This window comes from Impatiens glandulifera, chromosome 3 (assembly GCF_907164915.1).
Source record: "Impatiens glandulifera chromosome 3, dImpGla2.1, whole genome shotgun sequence".
NCBI lineage: Eukaryota > Viridiplantae > Streptophyta > Magnoliopsida > Ericales > Balsaminaceae > Impatiens > Impatiens glandulifera.
In genome coordinates this window covers 54,799,277-54,814,016 of record NC_061864.1, presented here as the reverse complement: position 1 = coordinate 54,814,016, position 14,740 = coordinate 54,799,277, and the positions used below count along the sequence as shown (strand labels likewise).

Sequence of the window (14,740 nt, the reverse complement as noted above, 5' to 3'; positions counted from 1 at the left end):
AATCACCACCAAACGAACCTGGCTCTGATACCACTTGTTGGAGAAATCGAATAATAGCACCTGTTTAGCAATTCAGAAATAAACAAGCTACAACAAGGCCTAACAATTCTTTTTCCCTTTTGTGTAATCAAATAGGCAGCCAAAACAATTGAGCATCAAACAATCAAAAACAGAGAGCAGGACACCAAGATTTTACGTGGAAAACCCAAATTAGGTAAAAACCACGGGACACTTCGGCCACTTAAATCATCCACTATATCAAATGGGTATACAATGTAGTTCAATACAAGCCTAGAGGTAATCTAACAAAAGTTATCAATTGACCTCATCCTAACTTGTCATTCACATACATTATCATCATCATTAAAGATGGCTAACCAAATGGAGAAGAGATAAAGGAAATCAGAAGAAGAACCTGCTGCTTCAATGGAGGAATTGCTGCTTCAATGGAGGAAGAACTGCTGGAAGAGAGAGAGAGAAAAATCAACCCAAAAACACTGTTGTGTTTTTTCCCCTTAATTAAATATGCCCTAATGGGCTTTATTAATTTGTTAGGCCCAGCTGCCAAATGAGCTGACCCAACACTTTAGAATGTTTTCATTAATAACACTTCATTTGGAAAGGTGACATCTTAGAACTTACTAATCACATCTGATATTTCCAAGCCTTGACAATTGATCTCAAAATTATATATACATAGACACCTTTTCTTTTAGATAATATTTTCCTATAAAACGATAATGTTTTTCAAAATTGCGCAAAGTGTCATGTTAAGTTGGAAGAAAATACAACAAACCAAATTCAAGTGTACCAGAGATAGTATGAGATATAAAAAAAAAAACCAAAATATTCATGAAGATGTTTTTGTAATTAATGGACACCTATTAATAATTGTAGATGTGTAGTTAGTGTTCCCTAACAATATTTAAAGTTAATTTAGTTCATGATCTCTAACCATATTTAGTAAATAAATAAAGACACCTTTTAATTTCATAATTAATACTATCATATCCTCCCCAATATAAAAGACATACATGACTACTTCACAAATTATCATACAAAATGACTTCTTTCTTTTCATTGCTAATATCAATAGTAGTGTCTTCGACTATCTTTCTCTGTCCAAGTCTTTCATATGAATTCTCGTCCACTGTAACCGTCGATAAGTCTGGAAAAGGACAATTCAAAACAATTCAAGAAGCGATTAACTCGGTTCCTACAGGAAATACTAAATGGGTTCACATCGTTGTTAATCCGGGTGTTTACAAGTAATACATAAATTGTGCATTTGTGATCTTATTTATGTTCATTTTACATTCTCGTGTTATATATTAATTTCATTAAATTGGTTTAGTGAAAAGGTGACTATCTCATCAACGAGAGAATTCATATTTCTAGAGGGGAAAGGATATTCTCAAACAACAATCTCATGGGATGATCATCAAGCTACAAATGACAGTGCAACCTTCAGCTCACTTGCCAATAATTTTGTTGCTAAGGATATATCATTTATGGTTAGAACATTAATGTTTTGATTATTGTTCACTTATTTGATTATATATATTTTAACATACATATATATAAATGTATGACATGCAGAATTCATATAATATTAAAACAAAGAATACTATGACACCAGCTTTGGCAATTTACATATTTGGGGACAAATCAGCTTTCTATAATTGCGGTTTTTATGGATTACAAGATACACTTTATGATGGTAACGGTCGCCATTACTTTAACTCTTGCTACATTGAAGGTGCTGTTGATTTTATTTGGGGCTATGGTCAATCCGTTTATGAGGTATCGATAACCATTGAATATACTTACTTATTTCAATAATTAATTTTATGCCTTGTAATTGATTATAATTAAACAAACCACTCATTTTGTGTTGAGAAGGGTTGCAAAATTAATTCCACAGCGGGGCAATTGAGTTCTCCTGGCTTTATTACCGCACAAGGACGAGAGTCATTACAAGATAAAAGTGGCTTTGTGTTCATTAAGGGTACTATTGATGGAACCGGACAGGTTTACCTTGGAAGAGCGTATCGTGCATTCTCTAGAGTTATTTTCATTGAAGTGACGATGAGTTCCGTTGTGCTTCCATTGGGATGGGATGCTTGGATGGGTGCCGGGAAAGAGTTGAGTTTTAATTTTATTTTTAATATATGCATGTTTAGTTGTTTCTTGCATATTGAAAGCCTTACAAAATATTGATTGTATTTTGTATGGTCATAGAGGCTCTTTGACGAATATAGAGGTTAGTTGCAAAGGGCCAGGGGCCAACACTTCAAAACGGGCAACATGGACAAAGATAGTGAAGTCTGATAGTGCCGACTTACAACAATTCACCACTCAAAAATTTATTGACCAAGATGGTTGGCTAGCTAAAACTCGTTTTTTATGAAAAGACATCCATTTACACAACATGAAGTCCATAATGTATTGTTTGGAAAACTTTTGAAACTAAATAAATCAAATAATGTTGATGGGATTTATGAAAAATTAATTTATGATGAGTATGTTCAAATTAGATATTCATTGAAAATTATTGGTTTACAAGGAAACACGAAAAAATAAGTAATGAAAAGAAAATTAAAAAGCAGACGGCTGAATCAAATCTATTAAATTACTCAAGTTATATTGGTACCACTACAAAAAAAAAAAAACATGTATTTGCGACAGAATTTGTCGATGAAATTTCTGACGAATATATAATTTGGGACGTTATTTTCATCTATATAATTTTTTCGCAAATATGAGTGTAGCTAACACTCTTACGATTAAATATTTAGTCGGAAAATATTGGTGACGGATTTTACGACGATATATTAGTGACAGAATATTCGACGATATGTGTGACAAAACTTTTGACGAATTTTTCTACGGTATAAATAATTATTCTTTTCAACCTTCATTCCTACCCTTCATCCCAAGTTATTTATGGGTATATCCGTCGAAAATTTTATATTTTTAATATTTTATAATTTATATTATTACCTAAATTATATATTTTATTTAAAAAAATATATTAAAACTAAATAATACAATTAATCATCCATTATCACAAAATAACATCATCAATCGTCTATTATCACAAAATATATTCAAATTAAACTTTAAACATAAGTCATTAAAACTAAAACATATATCAAATTATATTCTTGAAATTACTACTAATAGTACTAACAAAATCCATAAACACAATCAACTTACACAATCCACAAATGCAACCCATTGATTCTTTAAGCACCAAGTATATATCAACGGGATTCAATAAAGCTTCGATCTTCAAACATATATCAACGGAATTCAACAAAGTTTCATCTTCAAACATATATCAATAGAATTCAACAAAGCTTCATCTTCAAACATATATCAACGACGAGTGAACAAAAGCTCGAAACTGCAATCAATCTAAATCAAATTTAAAATTAATTAAAAAGATGTTTTTATTACCTTCAAAATAGAAACAATAAATAACATAGTAAAATTGAAATTCATACCTTATCGTTGTCACTTCTTCCGACTTTTAAATGTTGTCATTATTTCGTTCATTTGTGCCTGCATAATTTCTTGTCCTGTATACAAAATTGAAATGAAAACGGAATCAAAAAAGTTGTTCTCTAGAACAACAGTTAAGAGAAATTTACACATTATTTTGCAAATAAAACTTATATATCAACATCACACCTAATCCCCCACTCTTTTATATAGGATGCAAAGGAATTCTGAGCTCTTGGCTACTTGAAAGAGTAATAATAGGCACCTCATAAATAAATTCGGATAAAAAAATAATTTTATTTTGAAAAGTAGAGTTGAAGCAATAAAATCAAAATTAGAAGAGTTTGGTTGAAATTTAAACTATTAGGGTAAATGAAAATAAAGAATACAATAATAAATCTAATTGATTGTGTCTTAAATGTAAATCAAATTTGTGGATTTATTCCAATTTTAAAATAAAATTAACAAATTTTTGCTAAATAGTCTTTCCTTGTGAATACATGTTAAGAATATTTGATTTAATTCTTTTATTGATGAAGAAATTGAAAAATACAAATAAATGACATATAAGACATTAAGATTATTTTGTATTTCTTTATTTTCAAAGATAATCTTGAAATACTAATTAGACTAAATGTATCTCTAGAGCTCTACACGCTGATGAGAAACTTAATTTGGGGTAGTAGCGGAAGAGGAGGAAAGAAAGTCAAATGGACCGCTCTCTGCAAACCGAATGACGAGGGAGGCATCGATTTGAAGAACTGTATCGAGTGGAACAAAACTCTCACCTTCAAGCATCTATGGGCTTTGGAGCGCAATCAGAAGTCACTATAGATCAAATGGGTGCATACGAGGTTTATGAAATATGAAACCAGTATCTGGACCTACAAAATTGACGAAGGTATGAGCTGGTCTCTGAAAAAGATTCTTAAACTAAGAAGCGATATTGCAGATCTTTATGACATCCGGCTAGCTAGGGGACGGGAAATGCAGTCTATTTTGGCATGACCCCTAGTTCGAAAATCAGCTTATCATCCACAAGGAGGAGTTTCGAAATACCCATATCAGAAGGGACTGTGTAGAAGAAAAAAGCAGAGACATTAAAGACAGGAATTTGGACTCACTCTTAAGAAGAGATACTTGATCATATAAGTAATATACAACTACACGATAGAACGAGTATTCATGAATGGAAAGATGAGGACAATGGAGAGGTAACCCGGGAAAAGCGCATAAAGTAGAATGGACTCCTTTTGCATGGTCAACAAAGATTATCCCTCGACACTAGTTCATCATATGGCGCACCTTCTGGGAAAGACTCAGCACTCGTAATCGTATCAGCAAGTATATGAGCATCCTGAACACGAGTTGTCTTTTATATAGAGGAAATGAAGAAACCATAGATCACCTATTTGGGAGCTGCTGTATTGCTTCGGAGCTTTGGGACAGATTCTATAAAAGCCTAAAGCTGATCAGTTTCTCGAGCAAATGGAATGAAATCATAGAAGCGACACTACTCAAAGCCAAGGGAAATAGATTTGCAACAAGCATGTTCAAGTGCAGCTTTGGAGTAGTGGTGTATAACATTTGTCAAGAACATAATGCAAGGGTATATGGAAGAACCCACAGGAGCGTTGAAGAGTTATAGAAAGATATTGTATTGGATTGCAGCGCCCTCGTGGGAACGTGGAGAAGAATTCCAAGCATAGAGCAAAACTGGAATATCTATAAGAACATAAATTTACCGTTTTTTGAACTCACTAGAACTGAAAACATTGTAATCAGATAATTCATTTACGTTTTTAGCTTTTTAATTTTTATTTAGAATGTTACGACTTCAAAATCATTCTAGTCCTATCTAGAATGATCTCTTAAACTCGTGGTTTTTTTCCCGTGTTTGGGAATTTTTAATAAAATGACGCTAAGTTGTTTTACCATAAAAAAAATTATCTCTAGATCTTTTAGAATATTAAACAACTAACAATTATTTAGTCTAGTTTATTTTCTTTGGACCTATAAAACACAATCTTAACTGCGTTCTAAAAAAAACCTTAATTGGACAATTCTAATTGTTTTAATTGAAACTTTATTCAATATATAAGTTAAAGTTCTTCATTCTTTTCTCCAAATAAATCCATTATATGGAGATATGCCATAAATTTGTGTTTCCAAATAAAGAGTATCTAAAGTAGTCCTTATTTATTCATCTTTAATTTGAATTGACCTTGTCCACGCCGATGTTTCTTTCACCATCAATTGGTTTTTAACAACTAACTCAATCTTCAAATATAGAGTATTTTAAATATTTCTTTATTTCCTCATCTTTAATTTGAATTGTCATTGTCCGTGCCGATGTTTCTTTTACCAACAATTTACTTTTGATAACTAACTCAACCGTAGACCGATACACTTACTTTAGATAGTAACACTGAAGTTTACCATCAAATTTGTCTAAATAAAGAAGTTAAAATTACTCTTAAAAAAATACTCAAATATGTATTCAAATATGTATTCTTAGATAATAACACTGAAGTTTACCATCAAAGGATACCATCTCCTATTTGTGTTGTGGAGATTCTTTCAAAGACATGTTTAATATGAGTTATAATTGTTTTGCAAGGTATATGAAGAAACTAAATACTGAAGAGTTAGATTCGCATGATAGAATATTGAACCTTGTGAGGCGCAAAGAGATGAATAATTCTTTGTGTGATATTTTAAATGGACAATATATTGATAATTTTAAAGTTAGTCATTGCTACTCTTATTTACAAAAAATGCTCTTTAAGATCTCATATATGAAAAGTTTTAGGACTCTAATTTCTATCGAATATCTCGTTTTTTGGATGGAGTGTCTTGCATGGAGGGATTTTGACAGATTATAGATGCATAGAAAAATGGTGTTTAAACGAGTCATTGTAGAATTTATCATAAAGAGGCAGCGTCAACATCTTACTTTCTCTTACACTGTGATGTTTTGAGATTTGGAGCTTATTATCGAATATGATGGGTATTTAGTGGCAAGTGCGAATCTAATATTTTCTTTTTCTCTAGGATATAAAGATTATATGTATCACATTATTACGGGTAACATGTAAAAATATTAAGCATATTAATCGATTTAATCCATGAATACCCCTACTAAAATAAAATAAATATACGAAATCTAAAAAGTGATTAAAATACCCAATTTAATTAGCAAATTTATGTATTTAAAATGATAAAGTTGAAGAGAAATTAGGTTAAGGAAACGTGAGAAGTTATATTAAATAGATTTTAAATAAGTGAAACTCTAACTAGATTAATAAAGAAAATATGAAAGTCTAGTTTATTATATTTCAGCTTAGTTTGATGAAAATATAGGGAAAAAACACAATTTCGTCGACAAAATTAGAATATCAAGTGAGTAGACACCCGAGAATACAATTATTAAATATTAATGCATATAAATCGTTTGGAAGGATAAATAATACATCAATTTCCAAATGAATGGCTTGCTATATCCGATTAGTTTGTTCTAGTGTTGAATATTTATTTTATAATCTATTTAATTTTTGTTTCATGAAAATTTCTTTATTTAAATAACGGAACCAAATAAATATAATTGTTTTAACTTGTTTTAAATATTAATTTATAGGAAAAAAGCTCACTTAGACCTATGTACTTGTACAATTAGCTCACTTAAATGTATGTACTAATAAATTGTCATTTAAACGTACGTACTATCAAAAATTGGCCCATTTAGCCTTTTTTTTAGTAACTATGATTAACTTTTATTTTTAAATTTATATATTTATTAATTAAATATTAATATATTTTCTAACTCTTTTCTTTTCATTTATTATTTCATTTATTACTAATAAATGAACCCTTTATTTTTATCTTTTTATAATTTTTTATTATTTCTATATGAGTATTTATGATTGATTATTTTAATTTTATTATATATATAAATATATATTATTTTAATTTTATTATATATATTAATATATATATATATATATATATATATGAGCATTCATCATTAATTATTTTAACTCCATATTTCTTCTCTTTTTTATATATTTTTTTTTATATTCACATTGATTATTTTAAAATTGTTTGATCCCAATAATTGAATATAACAATGAAAATTCTTTCAACAATAAAAATCTTTCAACACAAAAATAAATTAATTAAGAATTAAGAATTGAATAATAATAAAAACTCATTCATCAAACACTAAAAGAGTAATAATCAAATATTAGACAAAACAATTCATTTACTACTAATATAAGTCGTGAATAAAAATTATTTTTATTTATATTAAACTAAATAAGAAAAACCCCTTTTTCATTTTTTTTATATTAAATTAAATAAGAAAAAATCCTTCAAAAAAGATTACAGTAAAACATAAAATTCATAAATAAGTTGTTAAATTTTTTTAAAAAAATGACAATTTAAGAAATATGAGAAATAAAAACTAATAAAAAAAGAAGATGAAATATAAAAGAGAAATTAATATTAAAATAATAAAAAATTTAAGAATAAAATAAATTACCTAGTTTAATTAATGAAAAAGAAGGAGAGAGAAAATATATTAATATTTGATTAATAAATATATAAATTTAAAAATAAAAGTTAAGCATGGTTATTAAAAGAGGCTAAATGAGCCAATTTTTGATAATATATATATTTAAATGACTTTTTATTAGTACATACGTCTAAGTGAGCTAGTTGTACAAGTACATACGTCTAAGTGAGCTTTTTTACTAATTTATATTTTTTATAAGCTTTGGAAAATGTTTAAAACTAACTGCATAGTTTTTTTACTAGGTATTTTTCAATTTAGTGTTGTTTAAATCTAATTTTAAAGTTTAATTTACTAATCATTCTAGTGATGTTTGTTTATTACTCGATATTGATATAACTCTTTATGTATTGTTATTATTGGTCTAATATTATCATATATGTCTAATTCTATTTTTTGTTAGCTTAATATTATTACATATATTGTTATTTTTATAAAAATTATGATTATGAGGATGGTCATTTCTAGCATTGATATTTGAGTTGTTATGTTAGGTTATTCTCTTGTAAAATTCTAAAATAACATATTAGAAAACTTTGAATATACTTTATTTCTCAAATACATAATGTCTTTTAAAACAATTGGGATCCTCTACTACTACCAAATGGTGTTCCTCTGTTCCCTCTCACATGGGGAGGGGCATTATCGTAATAAAATAAAAGAATATTTTCTTTTATTACGATAATGCCCCTCCCCATGTAAAAGGGAACTGGGAGAACGCCACCAAATGGTAGTAAATGATCTTATTTTCTTTTAAAAGGGTGAAATATATATATATAGAATGATGCTTAAATTTAAGCTCACAAGAATCATCGACATCAGTAGGTATTTTCTCTCTTGTCTCTCCTACTCTCTCTTTCTTAATTAAATTTTCCCCAAATATCCATATATATATATATATATAATTGGTAATAAATATTAAATACAAAAAATAACGACACTTAAAATTTAAACTCACTAGAATCATCCACGTTAGCAATTATTTTCTCTCTCATCTCTCATACACTCTATTTCTTAATTAAACCATTTTCATACCATATATATATATATCCTTACCAACATATATAAATATATATATACATCTTCAATTGACAAAATTCAGTATCCATATATATATATATATAATTGGTAATAAATATTAAATAGGAATAATGTCAATTTTATATACAAAGTTGGACGTAGGTGTCAAATTTATCATTAAAGTTGTAAAATTCTATTTATGCATATAAACTTGAAAAAATGTGACAAATTTATTGACTTAACGGAAAAACATTTAACAGAGTTAATTTTGTATACGTGGACTTGATGACTAGGATTTGATATTATATTTTTAATCTAAATCAACATTTCATTACATTTGTTATATAAATTAAAAAAATATATAATATCAAATCCTAGTCATCAGGTCCACGAAATTAACTCTTTTAAATGTTTTTCTCTTAAGTCAATAAATTTGACACTTTTTTTCAAGTTTATATACATAAATAGAATTTTACAACTTTAATAATAAATTTGACACCTCCGTCCAATATTAAATACAAAATATAGATACATACATAAAATAAAAAAATTACTCTAAAAATCTTAAATGGTCTAGCGGTTAAAGTGTTCACATTTCATATTTAAGACTATGGTACAAATTCCAAAACATGCAAATTTAGATTTTAAAGAATGCATTCTTGAATATAATATAATGTGCAACTTTTAAACAAAGTATATGAGGCATCTAAAAGTGTGAGGTTGGAATTAGTGGTTGGTTTGACAAACATTTGAAAGTGTGAGGTCAGAGATGGAGGTCGGGTGGTCGGTGATGTTAGGATTTGTATCTCCCAAATCCAACCAGCTTGAAACAATCTGTAAAAAACACAAGAAAGAAGAACACATGAACACACAGATTTATAGTGGTTCACTCAAATTGAGCTACATCCACTTCAGCCACCACCAGATTTCACTATGAAGAAGAAGAAGGAATACAGAGTTTTTGCCTCACACTTTATCTCTCTAGAATTCTGTCAATTCAATGTAAACCCTTAATAACTACATATTTATAGGGTAAACATTCAGGTAATAAACCTAAATAACTTTGGTCAGGCCCAAGCCCAAAACCAAAAAAGATAAACCCAATAAACTCTAATTAACAATGTAGAGTTTATTATAAGTGTAGGCTCCATAACTCAACAGGTGGTTTATCGAATGTGAAGTCGGAATTAGTGGTTAGTTTGGAGAGCATTGGAAAGTGTGAGGTCACGAAATGGAGGTCGAGTGGTGGGTGGTTTTTCGATCGGGTGGATAAAGAAGCATATGAAAAAGTGAGTCATAAGATGATGGTCAATTGGGGGTTAATGGTTGGTTTGATGTTGGATAAGAGGTCTGTGATCAATTGAGATTAGTTGTTGATTTGTTGAAGTGTGAGTAGTCGATTAAGATTGGTGAGTGGTTTGTCGAGGGTTAAATATGCATATGGAAAACTATGAGTCACAATATAAGGGTTAGTGTGTGGTTTGCCGAGGGGATAAAGAGACATGAAAAAGTGTGAGTCACAAGATGAGAGTCGATTGGGGGTTAGTGGTTGAATTTTGACGATGAATAAGAAGTTTGTGATCAATTGATATTGGTTGTTGATTTGTTGAAGTGAGAGTGAAAGAGAAGTCGACTAAGATTGGTAAGTAGTTTGTCGAGGAATAAAGAGACATCTGAAAAAGTCTGAGTCAAGAGATTAGGGTTAGTGGTGGTTTGCCAAGAGGATAAAAAAGCATATGAAAAAGTATGAGTCACAAGATAAGGGTCAATTGGGAGGTTAGTGGTTGAGTTTGACAAGAGATAAGAGGTGTGTCATGTATTCAGGTCGACTAAGATTGGTGAGTGGTTTGCTGAGAGGATAAAAAAAGAAAATGAAAAAGTGTGATTGTGAGTGCCGAGGGGATAAAATATATGTTAACATTAAAGTTTAGATTAAAACATATTTTTTAAAAACTAAAACCAATTTTAAATTAATTAAATTTGAATAATATTAATTTTATCTAAAATATTTCTAGATAAATAATATTTTGTATATATTCTTATCTATGCAAATGTCCGCTGGACCTCCTTATTTCGTTTGCAACCAAATCCACCATATTAATTCATTTTTTGTTTAAATATTAATATATAGAGAGAGTTTTACAAACTTTAACCTAGGCTATGGCCCATCTCTATCTCCTATGTAGCTCCGCCAGTGTTTAATGGGTTATGTAAAAAAATCGTTAGTAGTTGGGAAGTGTGGATAGAGACAATAAACTCAGTTGGTCTAAACTGTTGGGCCCCTATCCCGCTTATTTTTTGTAGATCATTTGAATTGAAAGGAATTGTAGAAATAAGTGATCGTTGTCAACTGATGCGTTTAATTCATAATTCTCTAATTATGACAATTGATGAGGTTTCATCGGGTAAAACTGATTGAGTCGATCGGGGAACTCATTGATCTTCTCGAAGACATCCGTTATTATTAAAATTTGTTATTTTTGTTTATTTTTTCTTTGGTCATTGGTGAATATTTTTATGTTATGTTGTTTTCTATATATATTTGATATTATTTTTAGTTTTTTTTTGGAAAACGGTTAAAACCATTTCATTAAAATTCCAAAAGTGGGAGGGTCATAAATCAAAGTTAGACAAACCCTAGCTATGATTAAGGGTGACAATCAAAATACCCTAAAAAAATTGATTAGTAGCATTTATTCATTAAAAAAAACAGAGATTACACACAGAAAAGACTATATTCAAACCTAACTATCCCAGCTTGGGATTTTCGCATGTCATCTATCTTCATTGAGAGCCTTTCTTCCCCTTCCTCTTCCTCTTCTTCTTCCTCTTCCTCTTCCTCTTCCTCATCCTCATCCTCATCCTCATCCTCATCCTCATCCTAATCCTCTTCCCCTTTATCTGACGATGTAAGGAGATTGTATTGAAGAGGATGATGAGTATTGTTTTTTCTCATTTTGAATTCTCTCTTTGTACGAGCCCGTTCTGATTTGATAGAAAGAATTGTTTTTGAGAATTTCAGTGCTTTTACCTTTGTTATCTTCAACTTGAATTTATGTGTTTTTGTCTTCCTTATCTTCGGTTTTACTTCAGACTCCACATCGGTTTTGGAATCTTCTTTATTGGCTTCTGAATTCTCTATTTCAGCTTTGAAATTTTGGGTGTCTTCCTCTTGAGTTTCCCCAACAACAACTTGAGGTTCATCTTCCATTTTCATTCCGATCCTTCGCATTACAGAAAATTTTATTTTCCTCTTCACCTTGATTCCTTTTATTTTCTTTCCTTCACAGTTTTCCTTTTTCCCAGAATCCTTCTTGCTTTCTTCTACAACTGTTTAATCTTTGAGTTTGGCTCATTTATTTCCTTCTTTTTATTTTCTGTTTCCTGACTTTTCTGTTTTTTCTGCTCTTCTTCTTTAACTTTATCAAATTTATTGTGTAGAAAAGTAATACAGAAAGCACACCTCTTTGGTTTCCATTCATAAGAGATCTCCATGAAATTATGCTTTCCTTTTCTGTCAATAACTTCCATTTTCATTGGCAGGACACTCCTAGGATGCACTTCAATGCCAATTCTAGCAAATGACAAGTGTTCTCTTCCTTCAGCTATTGGGTCCATATATAATGGTTTCCCAATTGTACTTGCAAAATGACTAATTGCTTCAGCATTGTACATGTGGGCTGGAATGTTCCAAAGCTTGAACCAAATTTGGGCGGTTTCTTTCGGTTTTCTTTGTAGATTCATCTCTTCTGACCACTTTTCCAGCTTCATGCAATTTGATCCTATGTAAGTATGCCCTTTCTCCAAGATTTCTTTCAGATTTGAGCCCTTTTTGAACTGCAGGAAGTAGAGATCATGTATATTTGCAGAAACTTTTTCAAGCCCCTTTTCTCCCCATTATTTAATTAGAGCCTCTTTGGTAGTTGTGAATGATACTCTATTTTTTCCAATAAAGTTTTCAACCACTACAAACTCCCAGTCTTCAATACATTTCTCCTCTACTTGAGAAGACAGTTTGAATTCAAAAGGAGAGTTGAGTACCTCTACCTTTGTTTGGACATCCCCTAAGTAGATTTTTCCTTTGCAGATATTATCTTCAGATTTTTTTTCTGCTTTATTCTTTCATACCTCATTGACTTTCAATGTTGAATTACTCCTGATAGTGTAGGTCTTGGTTTTGGGAGCCTGAATCAGCTACTTCATTGCATCAACTGACCATGTAACTATTTCATCATATTATGTTTTTTTTAGTAAATTCCAGTCTTGTAGATAATGAATATTGAGTTGGACTGTTATTTGTTGAGCTTTGTCTTTACTGATTGTGATTTCACCCTTCTTAACATGAATTAGGAGTTTGGTAATCTGGTTTTTAAGACCAAACAGACTGACTCTTTCATTATAACCAACATTCCAAATTACTTCTCTCTTTCCCTGTTTTCCTGTAGCATTTTCTTCAGAATTTTTAACAGCAATTGGTTCCTTACCATTGCTGCATTCTTGTTTTTCTTGAACTATTTCTTCTACAATCATGTCAATTTTCTTTTCAGCCACATCCCTTAAACCATCCATTACAAATTCTTTGACTTCCTTATACTTATTGTTTTTCTTTCTTCCCATTTTAATAAGGAACAGAACAAAGCAACAAAGTAATTGAGAAGAGCAATTATAGAATATGGTATATCAAAAACTTTAACTATACAGAACAGGGTAAACCAGAAACCCTAACCTTCCAACCAAGCTTTGTAGATGAATGACCGACCTAGCAATTAGAGCCGATACCGTGGCGTTCGTGCCGATTGTGTTGATTGTGCCGATTGTGCAACAATAAGCGCTCCGTGACCTTGATATCGTGCAAATCGTGCCGATCGTGACGTTCATGTCGATCGTGCCGATCGTGACGTTCATGTCGATCGTGCCGTTTGTGCTGATCGTGTTATTCTTCTATTCGTGATGAGAGAATTTGCTACTGGAATTTTCGATAAAAACTTAAAATCTCCAAAGCTTTTCTCTCTCTTCTTTTGATTTCCCAATTTTCATGAAAATACTAGAGATATGTTTTGAACTTGTAACCTAACTAATACAACTCTTTAACCAACTCAACACTCTCTTAATTCATGTAGCGCCTCTCCAATATTATACATCATACCTAACTTTGTGTTCTTTTCCTTCCCTATCTGTCAAACACATGTCACCAAAAGAAAAACTCAGCTAGTTAGTATTTTAATTTGATATTTTTGTATTATTTTATTTTATTTTTTTATAGAATGTGAAGCATGACATAACTTAGTTTTACTATAAACATCTTTATATCTTAAAATATTAATTAATTAATGTGATAAAAATTTATTTTAATAATTCATTATAAATGACTTAGATTAAAAATTTTCTTTGTTTTCCTTAAATATCCATCTTTATATTTAACTTCTTAAAATATTTTTTATAATTCTCTTCTCCATCTTAATGTCTAAGCATATTGTTTAACTTTGTTTATATTTCTTATAATGATACAAATAATGGGTGTAGATTTATATATATGTATATATATATATATATATATTTATATATATTTATATATATATATTAATTAAAATAGTTTAAATCACTTATTTGGTTGAATTATTTTTAAATCACATATAATCAAAC

At 29.9% G+C, this 14,740-nt stretch overlaps 1 protein-coding gene across 1 annotated transcript; it reads left to right on the top strand.

The window, feature by feature from the left end:
• The first annotated feature begins 1,062 nt into the window (after positions 1-1,062).
• On the top strand, positions 1,063-2,410 carry LOC124930402 (probable pectinesterase 55). Its single transcript, XM_047470749.1, has 5 exons — positions 1,063-1,268; positions 1,355-1,514; positions 1,600-1,803; positions 1,903-2,144; positions 2,242-2,410. Exons 1-5 carry the CDS (start codon positions 1,063-1,065, stop codon positions 2,408-2,410), a joined length of 981 nt encoding a protein of 326 aa, XP_047326705.1.
• Positions 2,411-14,740: the final 12,330 nt, after the last annotated feature.